The sequence below is a fragment of the Peromyscus californicus genome, unplaced genomic scaffold (genome assembly GCF_007827085.1).
Source record: "Peromyscus californicus insignis strain IS unplaced genomic scaffold, ASM782708v3 Scaffold_2__1_contigs__length_46816999, whole genome shotgun sequence".
NCBI classification, from domain to species: Eukaryota; Metazoa; Chordata; class Mammalia; order Rodentia; family Cricetidae; genus Peromyscus; species Peromyscus californicus.
In genome coordinates, this window is record NW_026294540.1 from 27725807 (window position 1) to 27740413 (window position 14607).

A 14607-nucleotide genomic window follows, 5' to 3' on the forward strand; every position below is an offset into this window, starting at 1 on the left:
TCGGGAAGCAGAGGCAGTCAGATCTCCGTGAGTTCAAGGCCAGCCTGGGCTACAAAGAGAGTTCCAAGACAGCCAGAGTTACACAGAGAAACACTATCTAGAAAAACCAAATAAATACATAAATAAAGTATAGGACATCGTTCGTTTTAGGCACGATCTCACTATGTAGCCCTCACTGGCCTGGAACTTACTATGCAGTCCAGGCTGGCCTTGAACTCAGAGATCCGCCAGCCTCTGCCTCCCAAGTGCTGGGATTTGAGGTTTACATGGCGTCATCCTATAAGATTCCAATGAGGTGCTGGAGAGATGGCTCAGAGGTTAAGAGCACTGACTGCTCTTCCAGAGGACCTGAGTTCAATTCCCAGCAACCACATGGTGGCTCACAACCATCTGTAATGAGATCTGGTGCCCTCTTCTGGCCTGCAGTCACATATGCTGTATACATAATAAATAAATAAATCTAAAAAAATTAAAAAAAAAAAAGATTCCAATGAAACAGCAGACTTAAAGTGCTTTCAAACTCTTCGGGGATTATTATTTCATGAAGAGAGGAAGGAGGAAGCAACGGGGTTTGTCGACCAACAGTGAAGGCAGATGTCGGGGGCAGGGGGTGGGGAGGTGATGGATGGGGGCTGAGATCCCAGCAGGTACTTCCAGGAAAAGTCAACAGTCAGTGGTGACAGTGGCCGAGAGCTCTTGGATGCGCCAGGCGCTGCAAGCCTTGCACAGGATGTGCCCATCCAGCGGGTAGCAGCCTTGACATTCACCCTCCGAGGACAGCAGCAGCCCGCACTCCTGTGGAGAGAAACCACACCTCCCCGTCAGCCTAAGCGCTCCGGGTCTTTTCCCTTCCCGTAGCCTCCCGGGCTCCGCAGAGCCCTTGCTCCTGGTCCAGGGACCCCCTCACCTCACACTTGTAACAGCCAATGTGGAAACTTCGATCCAGAGCAACGATTCTCACTGTCTCCTCCTGACCTGGTTCTGGCATGATGGCCCCACCACACACTGAGCATCGTGGGGCAAATTTCCTGAGGCGGAAGGGAACCAAGGGGGCTCTCAGGTCCCTCCCTCCCCACAGGAGGCTCACAATGGAGCCCAGTGAAGGTGGAAAGGGGGAGGGAAATGAGAAGGATTGGAGAGATGGCTTTTGGGTCTTGGGGAAGAAAGTGATGTCAAAGCAAGGGAGGACCAGAAGTTAGACAGACGGGAAGACGCAGGCTAGGTCCAATATTCTGAGTTAAGGCAAGACCTGTGGAAATCCTCGATGCAATGGATCTGGCTGGTGGCATCCACGGTGAAAGGGATGCCATCGAGGCCACGGTGACACACCACACAAGTGAAGCATCCAGGGTGGTAAGCCTTCCCCATAGCCCTCAGGATTCGGTCTAGGATGGGTTCAGAGCACGTGGAACACTTCTCTAAGGTGGCCTCATGGGAGAGAGAGGAAGGAGGGTCAGTGAGGGAAGCCGCAGCAGCCAGGAAGGCGCACTGGCCTCCCACACTTCTGGAGTGCGTAGTTCCCCCGCACAGGAGTCAGGGGGAGGTGGTCTTGGCACGTCAGCATTGCAGCTTCTAGACAAGGAATTGAGCCTCCACACACTTCCTTTTCCGGTAAGATGAGTCAACAGTAATGCCTGCCTCTGAGGAATGTTGTCAGACTTTCACAAATTACCTCAACTCTAAAATGCCTTCTAGCTGGGCATGGTGGTGACAGGCACACATCTGTTTTCCTAGCTCTTAGGAGGCTGAGGCAGGAGGCCCATGACTTCAGGGCCAGCCTGGACTACATAGTGAGACTTGGCCTGGAAGGAAGGCAGGAAGGAAGGAAGGAAGGAAGGAAGGAAGGAAGGAAGGAAGGCAGGAAGGCAGGCCGGCCTCCCACGTGAAAGGAACAGCTGTTCTCTGCCTCCCCTCCCCCCTTCAGCTAGTTCCACATTTAACTCCTTGGTCTGGGGGCCATAGCTCAGTTGGTAAGGTGTTTTCTTAGCATGCACGAAGCCCTGGGTTCCATTCCCAGCACCACAAAGAACAGATCTGGTGGGACACACACCTGGAATCCCCAGACCCTGCTGATAGAGGCAGGAAATGCAAAGTCTTCCTTAGCTATACATAAGAGTTTCAGGCAGGCCTGGGATACATACTGCCCCCAAACAACTAACAAGCAATCAAAGAAACAAAACCCCAAATCTTCTTTTGGTTGATGGGCCAACTGATCTTTGGAAACATGGGCGCCAGGCTGGCCTCAAACTCCTGATCATCTCTCCTCCAGATAGGCCAGGGCCACCACCCCGTCCAGCTCCTTCCTTCTTGTAACTCAGCTTGAGTGCCCAGCTTCAAGGCCCCCCATCTTCTGCCCCATCTGACTGAGTAGCTGGCCCTCCCTCGGATGGGAACCCGCCTGCGCCCATCCGGATGCGCGGTTTGGCCGCTCTCCCCCAGCCCACTCACCACATAGCAGCTCTCACAGTACGCCCTCCTCTCCACAGCATAGAAATGCTGGCCCCGGAGCTGGGCCCGACAGGTAGAACACACAAAACAACCAATATGGAAGACACGGTCCAGGGCCACAACCCCAGCCCCATCGCCAACCACGTCTTCTCCACAGCCACCGCACCGACCTGAGGATTGAGAGCAACGAGATCAGTCTGCACGGATCCATGACACGGATCCACCGTCTCCTCCTCCCTCCTCCCAGCCTACCCACCAGGCCAGCTCACCAAAGTACTCCCCGCTGGGCGGGTGGCTCATGTCATGCACCAGTTTCTTGGTCAGTCTCTCTAGCTCCTCTTCAGGAGGTTGGCTTAAGGGGACCTACGGTGAGAGTCAGGGCTTTGTGGTCCTGCCTAGTCTCTGACTGATAGATACCATAAATAATCCGTAAGGTCAGGAACCCTGGAATCTCATCTGAGAACATCTCTCAGAAGGTGATGGGGTGGGGTGGGGTGGTGGAAGAATCCTAGCCCTCTCCCTTTGGCCATCTTGACCCTTGACCTCTGAGTACTTTAAAAACTGGGACTGATGTATTCATTTATTTATTTTTTGGGACACTGTCTCATATAGCCTAGGCTGGCCTGGAACTCATTATGTAGCCAAAGATGACCTTAATCTACTGATCCTCCTGTCTCTACCTCCCACCCTGCTTGGTTTATGTGGTGCTGTGGACAGAACCTTGGGACTCCTCAATACCACGCAAGCAGTCTACCAACTGAACTACATCCCCAGCCCTAAAACCCAGTAAGTACCAACCACCCAGCCTCCATGCCACCCAATGTCCAGTTACCTACAACGACCACAACCCACGGTGCTCCCACCCCTCAACCCAGACTTACCTGGGGCCCATGCCCGCCTCCTCTTCCTCCTCCTGCTGGGCCATGTATCCCAGCGGCATCCTCCTTAACCCCTGGTCCTGGCTCACGGTGGCTCCTATAGCCAGACCCCCAGACTTCACCACGGCCCGGCAAAGGGAAGTGGGGGCCTGGAGGCGGCCCCGAGGCCTGAGAGGCTCCCCGCCTCGGCAGTCCGCAGCCCCTCACGGGTTGAGCCACCTTCACTTGGACAGGGAAGGCAGGACCAGCGGGCGTGCTGGCCGTAGCGTACGAGGCTGGGGTAGGTCCGCCATAAGGGGATGCCGGGAGCATAGGGGTTGGAACAGTACCTCCAGTGGGCTTCAGGGAGCCTGCGCGGTAAGCGTGGGGTGGAGGGGCCTCAAAAGCCTGGGGAGACAAGCGGTGCAGAAACCCCGTGAGTAGGACCAGATCCGACATCCATGCACGCCAGGCGGGAACCCCAGGGAAGCAATGATTTCTGACAAGTTCCCACGGGCAAGGCCTGCACGGGCTAGGTGTTCATCGGCTGCAAAGAGGGGTAGGTTAGGTCGGGGAGTGGCACGGGTGGCTTGAGGCTGAGAATCCACGGCAGGGACCTGGCTGGCTGGGGAGTGGGGAAGCAGACACAGGACACAGACCTGTCGGTCTGGTCGCCGAGGAGGATGACTGCGACCCCCGTCCAGATCGGCCAGCATGCTGGTAAGCGAGTCTATCTCAGCATCCAGGCTTCCAGGGCGGATGACGGCCCTGTCTGGCGGGAGCCCCTGGAGACAGAGCCAGAGCAGGGAGAATACATAGAGAGCACAACCCCCGGGCTCCTCTCTCCCTCGCCCTGAGGAGGAGACCCACACATCCCACCCTCACCTCCAGCACTCACCTGCAGACGCTGGGGTGCTCCGTGGGGTCCCACCCAGGCAGGCCCCCGGTCGTCCGGTACCCCAGGAGGCTGGTAACATTGTTCGGGTGGGAGGGGGCAAAAGTTGACCCTGGGGTGGGGCTGGAGTGCTAAAGAAGGGAGGGGAGAGAGGTGGGGACGGAGAAGGGTGCCTGGTGAAGGCTGCCCTTCTCGGGGCGCCTCTCCGAGGCCCTCGCGTGCCTGGGGCGTCTGGGAGCGGACAGGAGTCAGGGAAGGCTGGAGCAAGGGTAAGGGCCTCTGGCCGGGGGGAGAGGTGAAGGCGGGCGGCCGTGGCTCTCCCGCCACTCCGGGGTGGGTGCGAGAGGGACACCTACCTGCTCCGTGGGCCGGTGGCGGCCCCAGGGCGCCTCGGGGAAGCGCTCTCCCCTGGGGGGCTCTGGAGGGCTCTGGCTGCTTCGGGGGGAGCCAGGTGGGCCCAGACATGGTCTGGGGTGGTTACTCCACTCCAGACAGAGGTCAGGGCCCCCACGAGCCCGGAGCCCGGAGCCCCGAGTCCCTTCCTGCCCCTTCCGTCCCACGCCCCGCTTGGGACTCCCGCAAAGAAACTTTTTCTTGGCTTTTTTTTTTTTTTTTCCCCTTCCTCCCCAATTTTGGGGACGGCCACGCCCCCTGACGTCACCGCATTCCTGGGGGAGGGTCACGTGGTCCCCTAAGCCCTAATCTGCAAACCCTCCTCTCCCTCCCTCCCTCCCTCCCCCTCCCGTTAAGAAAGGACCGCCCTCCTCCGGAGCCGAACCACAGGGTGGGCTGCAAACTGCACACTGCTGCGGCCCAGCCACCCCGTGATCCCTGCCCCAGCTCTGCACGTGGCAGCCTCTCGGCCCGGACCGACCCTGAAGGCTTCTGGTCCCCAACCCCCCTTCCAGATCTCTCCCTTCCCACCCGCCTCCCCCCGGCCTCCCCACCAGAAGTGCTCCACCAGCCAGCCCGTAGTGTTTTGGTCTTTTATTAATGGTCAGTAGTTAGAAAAATAAAACAAAACACAAACATCACCACCCAAGGACGTCGGGGAGCGGGAGGCGGTGCGTCTGTGGCCAGGATGGGGACACTGAGGTAGCCTAGAGTCACAGAAGAGACCAGCCCCTCTGGTCAAGGCACCAGTGAAGGAAGCGGAGGCAGGCCAGGGACAGGGCCGCGATGTCCTCCCCGGGGCAGTGGGGACAGCCACCGGGAATTAGTGTACTATGTCCCCCCCATCCAAAGGAGACCATGGTCCCCTCAAAACGTCATCCGAAGGGCAGGGTCCATTGTTCAGAATGGGCCTGGGCCCTCTCCATCCAACGCTGTGAGAACAGGCATCAGAGGTCCGTACAGGTGACCGGAGTGACGCCATGAACAAGGAGGGTGGGACCCAGGTCCCGGCTCAGGATGTCCAGCAGCGCCAGGTATCTGGGGTAGCGGGCAGGATCGGCAGGCGGTCGAGGCAGGTACAGGAAGGTAAGGGCTGTGGTGGGTCCCTCCTCCCCACCCCTTCCTTCAGGCCCCCCAGGGCCTCCTCCTCCTGTGCCTCGCCCCTGCTGGGCACGCACCAGGGCGTTGGCGCTGCAAGCCAGAGCCTCGGCCTCTTCATCTCCTCGACCACCATTCACGAAGTCCCCTTCCTCCTCCTCGGGCTCCCCGGTCTCGGCCCCTTCACCCCACACCACCTCTTGCACCTCTGCCCGGATCCTGAGTTGACTCAGCAGGGCCCGGAGCCTTCCCTCCGCCGCCCCGGGGGCCTCCCTGGGCCCCAAGCACAGGAAGATCCGGAGCCGGGCGCTGTGCCAGGCGGGCACCATGCTTAAGATGGTAGCCATCTGCAGCAGGAAAAGGCCGCAGACGTCCACGTAGCCGGGCCCACCCCGGGGCCGCAGCAGGTTCAAGGGCCACACGTCCACGTGATGGAGCTGAGCGCTGCTCCCGGACCCCCGGCTTAGCCGCTCCGGGGGCAGAGCCCCACAAGCCCGGGCGAGAACCACGTTCTTGTTCATCTTGAGAGCATCCGCCACCGTGGCCACGTAGTCCTGGGGGCTGAGGGCCCGGGGGCTCCCGGGAGCCCGAGGTGGAGGGAACAGCGTGCTCAGGGCCGGCGACCCGCCCTCCCGGGCGCCCTCTGCAGGCTCGGAGAAGGCAGGGTCTGTTAGGAAATGGTCCTGGGGTGGGGCGTCATCATAGAAACCGAGCACCAACGTGTTGGGCTTCATGCCGCCTAGGGGCAAAAAGAAGGGAGGCAGGAAGGAACAGAAATCAGGCTGAGGGCTGAATTTACACCACATAAAACGCGCCCACTCACACTTAGGTCAGCCATGAGGTATGGCATCCTACTTGGCTGGGGCCCTTACAGCAGCAGCATTATACACGTTTGCACAATGATTTGGCTTTCTCAAACACTTTCACATGCATTTATTTGACTATCTCTAGGAATAATCTCCTCCACTTTAAACATGTAAATTTCGCATCAGGAATTTTTTTTTCTTTTGGGGGCAGTGGTACTGGAGATTAAATCTAGAGTTTTACCCATGCTAGGCAATCAACACTGAGCTATATTCCCAGCCTCATTTTAGTTTGTTTCAGGTTTTGTTTTGGGTTTTTGCTTGCTTGCTCTCTTGCATTTATCGTTCTGAGACAGAGTTTCACTATGCAGCCCTGACTGGGCTGCAACTCAGTATATAGACCAGGCTAGGCACAGACTCAGAAATCCACTTCCCTCTGTCTCCTGAGTACTGGGAGTAAAGGCATGTGCGTAAGGTTTTTGTTTTTTTGAGACAAGTCTAGGACAGACTAGGCTTGCTTGGAACGCTCTGTGGCAGAAGATGACCTCAAACTCCTGATCTTCCGGCATCCTCCTCCCAAACGCTAGGATTGTAGGTGTTCATCACCACCATCCCATGAAGTCCATGGAGTGATATGGACCTCAGGGCTTCATGCATGCTAGGTAAGAGCTCTACCACTGAGCTCTAGCCCTGGCTCTGGGTTCTTTTAGCGTTAGGGTCGGTTGTTATCCACCACAGGCTTTAAACAGCTCATCTTTTTCACATTAAGAGAGGCCATTTCAACCAGGCAGGATGGCCCCCCGCCGATAATCCCAGCAATGAGGAGGCTGAGGCAGGGAGATTGCTACAGTTTCAGGCAGCATAGGCTGTAGAGCAACAGAGTGAGAACCTCTCTAAACCAGAAAACAAACAAACTGACCAAAACCCGGAGACTGAAATTGAACTCTACTGAGGAAATGAGATTTCTTAGGTAGCTCCAGCTAGCTTTGAACTTACAACCCTCCTTGCCTCAGCCTCCAGAGCAGCTGAGGTTACAGCATGCATCACCAGGCCTGAGTAAAATACAATCAGATAGCCTGATCGTTCAAGCTCATGACCTCAGTCACCAGAGAAGCCACAACCCAGGCAGATGGGGCTGGAGCTTCCTTCCACTGCAAAGGTCTCAGGACAGTGATCTGCAGTCTGGTACCCATGAGGAAGCAGAGAGCATCTGGTTGTTTATCAGAGGCCACATCCTGGAGAAAGCACTCACCTCATTGAACCTTGTGCCAACGCTGTGAGATAAGTACTGTTTATTCGCCCCTTTTACAGATAAGGAACCACCCTCAGGCCCCACGCAATGGAGTCACTGGACTAAAGAAAGCCTCAGGCCTGAAAGGGCCTGGGCACGGAGGTGACTATCTCTGTTCACACAAGAGACCATTCCCTGACCTACCTAGCTGAGCTTGGACCAACCTCAACGACCCAAATCTCTTGCCCAAGACGTCCCAATGATGCAGTAGAAAAAGCATGGGCCTCTCAATTTCCTGACCATAGCTGTTGGAGTTTGTTTTGTTTTTTAGTTTTTTGTTTTTTCAAGACAGGGTTTCTCTATGTGACTCTGGCAGTCCTGGAACTTGCTCTGTAAACTAGGCTGGCCTAGAACTCACAGAAATCCACCTGCCTCTGCCTCCCAGATGCTAGAATTAAAGTTGCATGCCACCACCACCCAACCCTCGGCCTTATTTTTTGAGACAGATTCTCAAAAAATCTAGAGCTCACTGCCTGGGCCACCCCAGCTGGCCCCACGGGCCTTCCTGTCTCCACCTTCCCAGTGCTGGAATTAGATGCTCACAGAGGTGCCTGGCCTTTACGTGGTACTGGGGATCTGAACTCGGGTCCTTTCATTTACACTGTGACAGCTATACCCGCTACGCCACCTCCCCAGCCCCTTTCTGCTGGAGTCGTCTTCCTCAGGGTAAGTGTCGCTCCTAAAGTGCTCCGGGGTAAATGCTACTCAGTGACACCCCAAACCTGTTAGCAGGAGGGCACAGCAGCTGACCCACCAGTCAAACCGGTCACCCACCACCCTGGACTATTACCAGAACCCTGCTTTACACCAAGCGGTGCGAAGTTCAATGCTATTGACCTTTAGCCTGACTGACGGCAGGTGGAGAAGGAGGTGCTTGCTCAGATGACAGACACTAACTAGTCTTGGGATTGAGGAGGCTGAGCATGGAGGTGCCCGGAGTGCAAGGCTGCAGGCCTCTCAATATGAGTCACAGAGCTGGAGCTGCCTGGGGGTGCAGGCCTGTAATCCTAGGTGCGTAGGAGGCTGAGGCAAGAGGATCTCAAATTCAGGGTCCTCTTGGGCAACTTAGTGAGACTCTTATCTCTACAAAAATAAAAAATAAGAATAAAAATGGCTGAGATGTAGCTTAGCTGTAAAGTATCACCAGAATCCCCCAGTGAGGGGCTGGGGTGTGGCTCAGTGGTAGAGCTCCTGCCTAGAATCCCCCAGTGAGGGGCTGGAGACATGGTTTATCAGTAGACCACTTGCCTAACTTAAGCAAAGCCCTAACTTCAAACCAGTGTGTGTGTGTGTGTGTGTGTGTGTGTGTGTGTGTGTGTGTTGGACAGGAAGAGTCACAGAGCTAGCAATATTCTATTTTATCTAAAAGCATCACTCCCATCACCCTCTAGTATCCTTTGTGACCTAGAGACCCCATTCTGCTCCTTCCCGCCACCTTGATTGCTCGTTTGTTGGTGGTAGGGTCTGCTGTAAAGTGACGTCTGACCTAGAACTCTTGCCTCAGACTCCCAAGCACTAGGGCTGCAGGCGTGAGCCATCACCCTGGCTTCCCTGTTACAGAGCCTTTCCAGGCCAGGCTCAGGTAGTATCTAGCCACGAAACCTTTGCTGACCACATCAGTTTTCGGTGGTCTCGCTTTCTCTGAATTCTGGTGGTTAACAACCATCTGCTTTATCTGTGGCAACACCACCCCAGCCTCACTGGATCTCAGACACTAAGCAGGATTAACCCCAGTGAGTATTTGGATGGAAGAAACTCTGTTTTAATGGTGCCATCTAAAACTCAAAACATTTTTTCAACTCTCTTCGGAAAAATACTCTCCAGAGCCCAAATACTCTATAACATTTGCCTAAGAAAAAAGAAAGAACCGAGGATGTGACTCAGTTTATAGAGGTCTTATCTCGCACGTACAAAAAGCCCTGAGTTCCATCCCCAGCACCTCATAAAGTGGACATGGTGCTGCATGCCTGTGATCCCAAGCAAGAGGATCAGTAGGTCAAGGTCATCCTCAGCTACAGAGTGAGTTCCCAGCCAGCCTGAGCTCCACTGGACCCTGTCTTTAAAAAAAAAAAACAAAAAAACAGGGCCAGCGAGATGGATCAGTGAGTTGGGGCGTTTGTGGTCAATTCTGATGATCTGTGATAAATCCCTGGGACTCACATGGTAGATGGAGAGAACTGACTCCTGAAAGCTGTCTTCTGACCTCCGCACATGCATCATGGCATGCTTGCACACCCATGCACACACACACACACACACACACACACACACACACACACACAAATGATTAAATGTAATTTTGGTTTTTTGTTTTAGTTTTTCAAGACTGGGTTTCTCTGTGTAGCTCTGGCTGTCCTGGAACTTGTTCTGTAGACCAGGCTGGCTCCAAACTCATAGAGATCCACCTGCCTCTGCCTCCTGAGTGCTGGAACTAAAGGCGTGCGCCACCACTGCTTGGCTAAATGTAACTTTTTTTTTAAGCCAACCACAGACATCATGCCCTGTCTATGACACGTCTCCAATTAGACACTGTGGTCACTGTTAGACAGACTGCTTCTGTTCTGTTATCTTTGGCTACGGTCTTATCTGCTCTGTATGGTGAGTTCCTTTTGCGAACTACGGTCTAGTCGACTCCCTGGATGAAGGGGGCAGAGATGGAAAGGGGCCACTGAGGGGGGGGCAGCTCACCGAGGCCAGAGATCCGCAGTAGATGCTGGGCGCCCTGGCGCACAGAGGGTGACAGGGTGAGATCCACAAAGGCCTTCACTTGGGCAAGGTCCACCAGGCTCAGCCACGCGCCATACTGCGGCTGTACAGGGTCTGAGGGTAGAGAGTCTGCAGAGAAAGTAGAGAGAAGGTGGGGTCAGGTAGTGACACCTGACCCCACACTCAGGGGACCAGGGCAGGAAGATGACAAATTCAAGGCCCGCTGGACTACGTCGGGAGAACCTGCCTCACAAAAACAAGGGCTGGCAATATAGCTCAGTAGTGAAGTGTTTGCCCAGCTTGAGCAAGGGACTGGGTTCAATCCTCAGCAGTTCAAAAACAGGAGAGACACAGAGACAGAGACAGAGACAGAGAGACAGGAGTGGGGGAAGGAGCAGCTATTGACCAAGCTCAATTAATCTTCACTAGAGCTGGGTGGTAGAGCACCTGCCTAGAATCCCCCAGTGAGGAGCTGGGGTGTGGCTCAGTGGTAGAGCACCTGCCTAGAATCCCCCAGTGAGGGACTGGGGTGTGGCTCAGTGGTAGAGCACCTGCCTAGAATCCCCCAGTGAGGAGCTGGGGTGTGACTCAGTGGTAGAGCACCTGCCTAGAATCCCCCAGTGAGGGGCTGGGGTGTGGCTCAGTGGTAGAGCCCCTGCCTAGAATCCCCCAGTGAGGGGCTGGGGTGTGGCTCAGTGGTAGAGCCCCTGCCTAGAATCCCCCAGTGAGGGGCTGGGGTGTGGCTCAGTGGTAGAGCACCTGCCTAGAATCCCCCAGTGAGGGGCTGGGGTGTGGCTCAGCAACACCCTGGGTTGTTTAAACCATTTACTCCTTCCCAGAGTTCAAAGCCTGCATGAGTCTGGACAGAAACACGAGCCTCTGAGACAGAAGAGAGGAAGGACAAGAGCGAGAAGTCACTCACCCAGGTCCCCCAGAGTGACATGGCCCAGCACATAGAGTCCCCCCTTCTTTAGCTGGTTGGCCAGCCGGAGCAGAGGCAGGGCACCCCGAGGGTTTCCCACCAGGAGCAGCAGCTGGGGCCTCCAGAACTTCACGTGCTCCTTGCGAACGTCCAGGCGGAGCAAGTACTTCCGCACCTGGGAAGGAGGAGGAGGTGGGAGGGGGGAACACAAACCTGGGGTGAGAGCAGGGGGCTTCCCAAGACTGCCTCCCACCCTCCCTTCCGGGTCCCCAACCTGGTGGAAAAGCAAGGCTTGGCTGACGTAGCCCCAGCTGCTGGGTCCTCCTCGCGCGGTGAGAAGAGCGGAAAGCAGGCCCATGAGAAGAAGGGACCCACCGGCGGCCCCGGGACTGATGAGGAACATCATCAGCAGGCAGGAAGCCACCCCAAGCAGGCAGGTGTGCCAGGAGAACAGGTTGAAGGTGGGGCTGTGACAGACAGACGGAAGGAAGGGAGGGAGCACACTCAGGGCTGGCCCTGGACACCTGCCGGTCCCTTGCTCTAGTCCCCAGGCCCCCCCCTCCCCCGCCACGCCCCGTCCTTCCCATTCCTCCTTGTTTGTTCTCCAAGGCATCTTTGTTTCTCACCGGAAGTTGGGGGCTGAAGCCCACTCTAGACTCAGGCAAGACAGGTCCACGGCGGCATAGGCCACCAGGTAGAAGACGGTGACCACAGCAGCCAGCGTGTTCAGCTTCCCAGCCAGCAACACCAGCTGGGAAAGGGCCAAGAGGTAAGCATTAGCCAAAAGTGCCAATGCCAAGAACCGGCCAGATGGCTCAATGGATAAAGACGTTTGCTGCTCAGCCTAATGACCTGAATTCAATCCCTGCGGTTCACATACTGGAGACTCAGTTCTCCTCAGCTGTCCTCAGACCTCCACACACGTGCATGCACATACGCACGCTCAAGTTTGGGCAACTGTGTGCACACACACAGAGAAATGGAAGGGATTAGACCAATCTCAGGGGTCCCCAAGTCATGTAGTTCTCTGTGAGTTCCAGGCCAGCCTACATAAGGAGTTCCAGGCCAGTAAGGGCTACATAGCAAGACCTTGTTTTTAAAAAAAAAAAGTGTCAGTGCAAGGCTGGGGACATTATTCATCCGGCAGATCGCTTGCCTGGCATTCCTGAAGCCCTGGGTTCTATTCCCCAGCACCCCATAAATCAGGCAAGGTAGTGCACACCTGTAACCCAGCACTCAGGAGGTAGAGGCGGAGGACCAGAAGCTTCAGGTCAGCCTGAGAGACCATGGGAGACCATGCCAATCCCCCAAATCCAAAAATAGAAAGACAAAACCAGAATGTCAGTGTACCTCTCTGCAATATCTGTGTGCCCAAGGAGGCGCCAAGGAACCCTACATAAAGCCAGTTTACCCACACAAAGTTCCACAGAATGCCAGTGTCCCCCAAGAAAGATCAATGCATACTTCAGAATGCCAAAGTAGTCCCAGAACTCAGGAGGAAGGCAAGAGTTCTAGGCCAGTCTGGGCTACACACAAAAAAATCTGTCCCAAAAGAAAAACAAGTCGGGCGGTGGTGGCGCACGCCTTTAATCCCAGCACTCGGGAGGCAGAGCCAGGCAGATCTCTGTGAGTTCGGGGCCAGCCTGGGCTTCCGAGTGAGTTCCAGGAAAGGTGAAAAGTTACACAGAGAAACCCTGTCTTGAAAAACCAAAAAAAAAAAAAAGAAAAGAAAAGAAAAGAAAAACAAACAGATGAGGGGTGGGGGAAGAAGTCAGTGGCAGATGACTCAGTATGTGTAAGATGCCAGGTACCATCCCTAGGAGTGCAAAATAAAGTTAAGAAATTAAGTGTGGCCAGGCACGCTGGTGCGCATCTTTAATCCCAGCACTCAGGAGGCAGAGGCAGGCGGATATTTATGAGTTCTAGGCCATTCTGGAGTACATATCAAATTCCAGGGCAGCCAGGGATACATATTGAGACTGTCTCAATATAAATAAATAAATAAAAATAAATACCAGTGCACCCCAATGTGTGTGTGTGTGTGTGTGTGTGTGTGTGTGTGTGTGTGTATGTGTTAGGCTCTAACTGGCTAGCCTGGCCTCACACTTATTGCAATCCTTATACCTCTGCTTACTGACTGTTAGGATTCTATGCTTAAACTACCCACCTTATTTATTTATTTTCAGGCAGGGTGTTCTTGTGCGGCTCAGGCTGGCTTCAATTTCAATCCGTTCCCCTACCTCCACTTCCAAATTCAGATTACAGGTTTAAAACAATCACTGGCCAATATCCTAATTTTCATTTACACCTCTTATCTAGACCTAAGATAGGTTCTCAGTCTGCTAGCTAGACTAGCCAGGGCGGCTGAAATGAAGACTTACCTGCACCAGGCCCCAGGAATACAGGACAGCACCCCAGGGGTTACCCCCTCCAGAGACTACCTTGGCCGGTGCCAAGATGACTCCTGTAAAAAAAAAAAAACAACACAGAATCACTAGACAAATGAGTCCCGGCCTAGAGGGGGCAGAGACAGACCCAGGAGGGCAAGCCCAGAGCAGCGCGGCAGACCCAGAGGGCACCACACCGAAGAGGTCATCCTGGGCCAGGGCATGCAGGATTCGGGAGGCACCGATGAGAGAGCTCATGGAGGCCGAGAGTGCCGTGGCGTAGATGCCGATCAACACGAGTGGGGGCCACAAGCTGATGCCACGGAAGAACCCATAGTCTTCCTGAAGCAGGGTCCTAGCCAGGAGGAAAAGGCAGAGGAAGGGTCCATCAGTGAGCCATCATAAGGGCCTCGTGAGAAAAGGTACGCGGACACTGTTTCCAGAGCTATGTCCTAGAGGGGGCCTTGTAATGCCAGCACTCAGGAGGCAGAGTCAGGAGGGTCTGGAGTTCAAGACCAGCCTCAGCTATATATAAGGAGTTTGAGGCCAGCCTGGGCTATGTGAGACCCTGTCTCAAAAGCCAAAGAAGCTAGGTCCTAAAGCCTGACTGGATGACTCACACCTGTAATCTCAGAACTTAGGAGGCTGAGGCTGGAGGATTGCCATGAGTGTAAGGCCACAGGATAAGACTCTGTGTCCAAACAGAAAAGAAAAGAAAGAACCGGTTTAGGCCAGGCATGACGGTGCACATCTAGGGGAGATGAATCTCTGGTTCAAGGCCAGCCTGAGGTACGGAGCAAGATCCTG

General features: G+C 55.0%; 2 protein-coding genes across 3 annotated transcripts in view; both read right to left on the reverse strand.

The window, feature by feature from the left end:
- Positions 1–510: 510 nt before the first annotated feature.
- Trip6 (thyroid hormone receptor interactor 6) lies at positions 511–4805 on the reverse strand. The gene is made up of 9 exons (XM_052754775.1): positions 4557–4805; positions 4204–4331; positions 3965–4090; positions 3330–3713; positions 2718–2811; positions 2449–2618; positions 1250–1428; positions 908–1028; positions 511–795 (listed from the first exon to the last, which is right to left on the reverse strand). The coding sequence occupies exons 1-9, from the start codon at positions 4663–4665 to the stop codon at positions 664–666; spliced, it is 1443 nt and encodes a 480-aa protein (XP_052610735.1). The 5' UTR covers positions 4666–4805; the 3' UTR covers positions 511–663.
- Positions 4806–5172: 367 nt separating this feature from the next.
- Positions 5173–14607, reverse strand: part of Slc12a9 (solute carrier family 12 member 9) — an 18371-nt gene continuing 8936 nt past the window's right edge. For both annotated transcript variants that reach the window (XM_052754069.1, XM_052754070.1), the window contains exons 8-14: positions 13998–14155; positions 13795–13877; positions 12040–12164; positions 11688–11880; positions 11414–11588; positions 10474–10620; positions 5173–6430 (exon numbers count right to left, since the gene is read on the reverse strand). In XM_052754069.1, coding sequence (XP_052610029.1) covers positions 5541–6430; positions 10474–10620; positions 11414–11588; positions 11688–11880; positions 12040–12164; positions 13795–13877; positions 13998–14155 — 1771 coding nt within the window. In that variant the 3' untranslated portion in view covers positions 5173–5540. The remainder of the gene's footprint in view (positions 6431–10473; positions 10621–11413; positions 11589–11687; positions 11881–12039; positions 12165–13794; positions 13878–13997; positions 14156–14607) is intronic.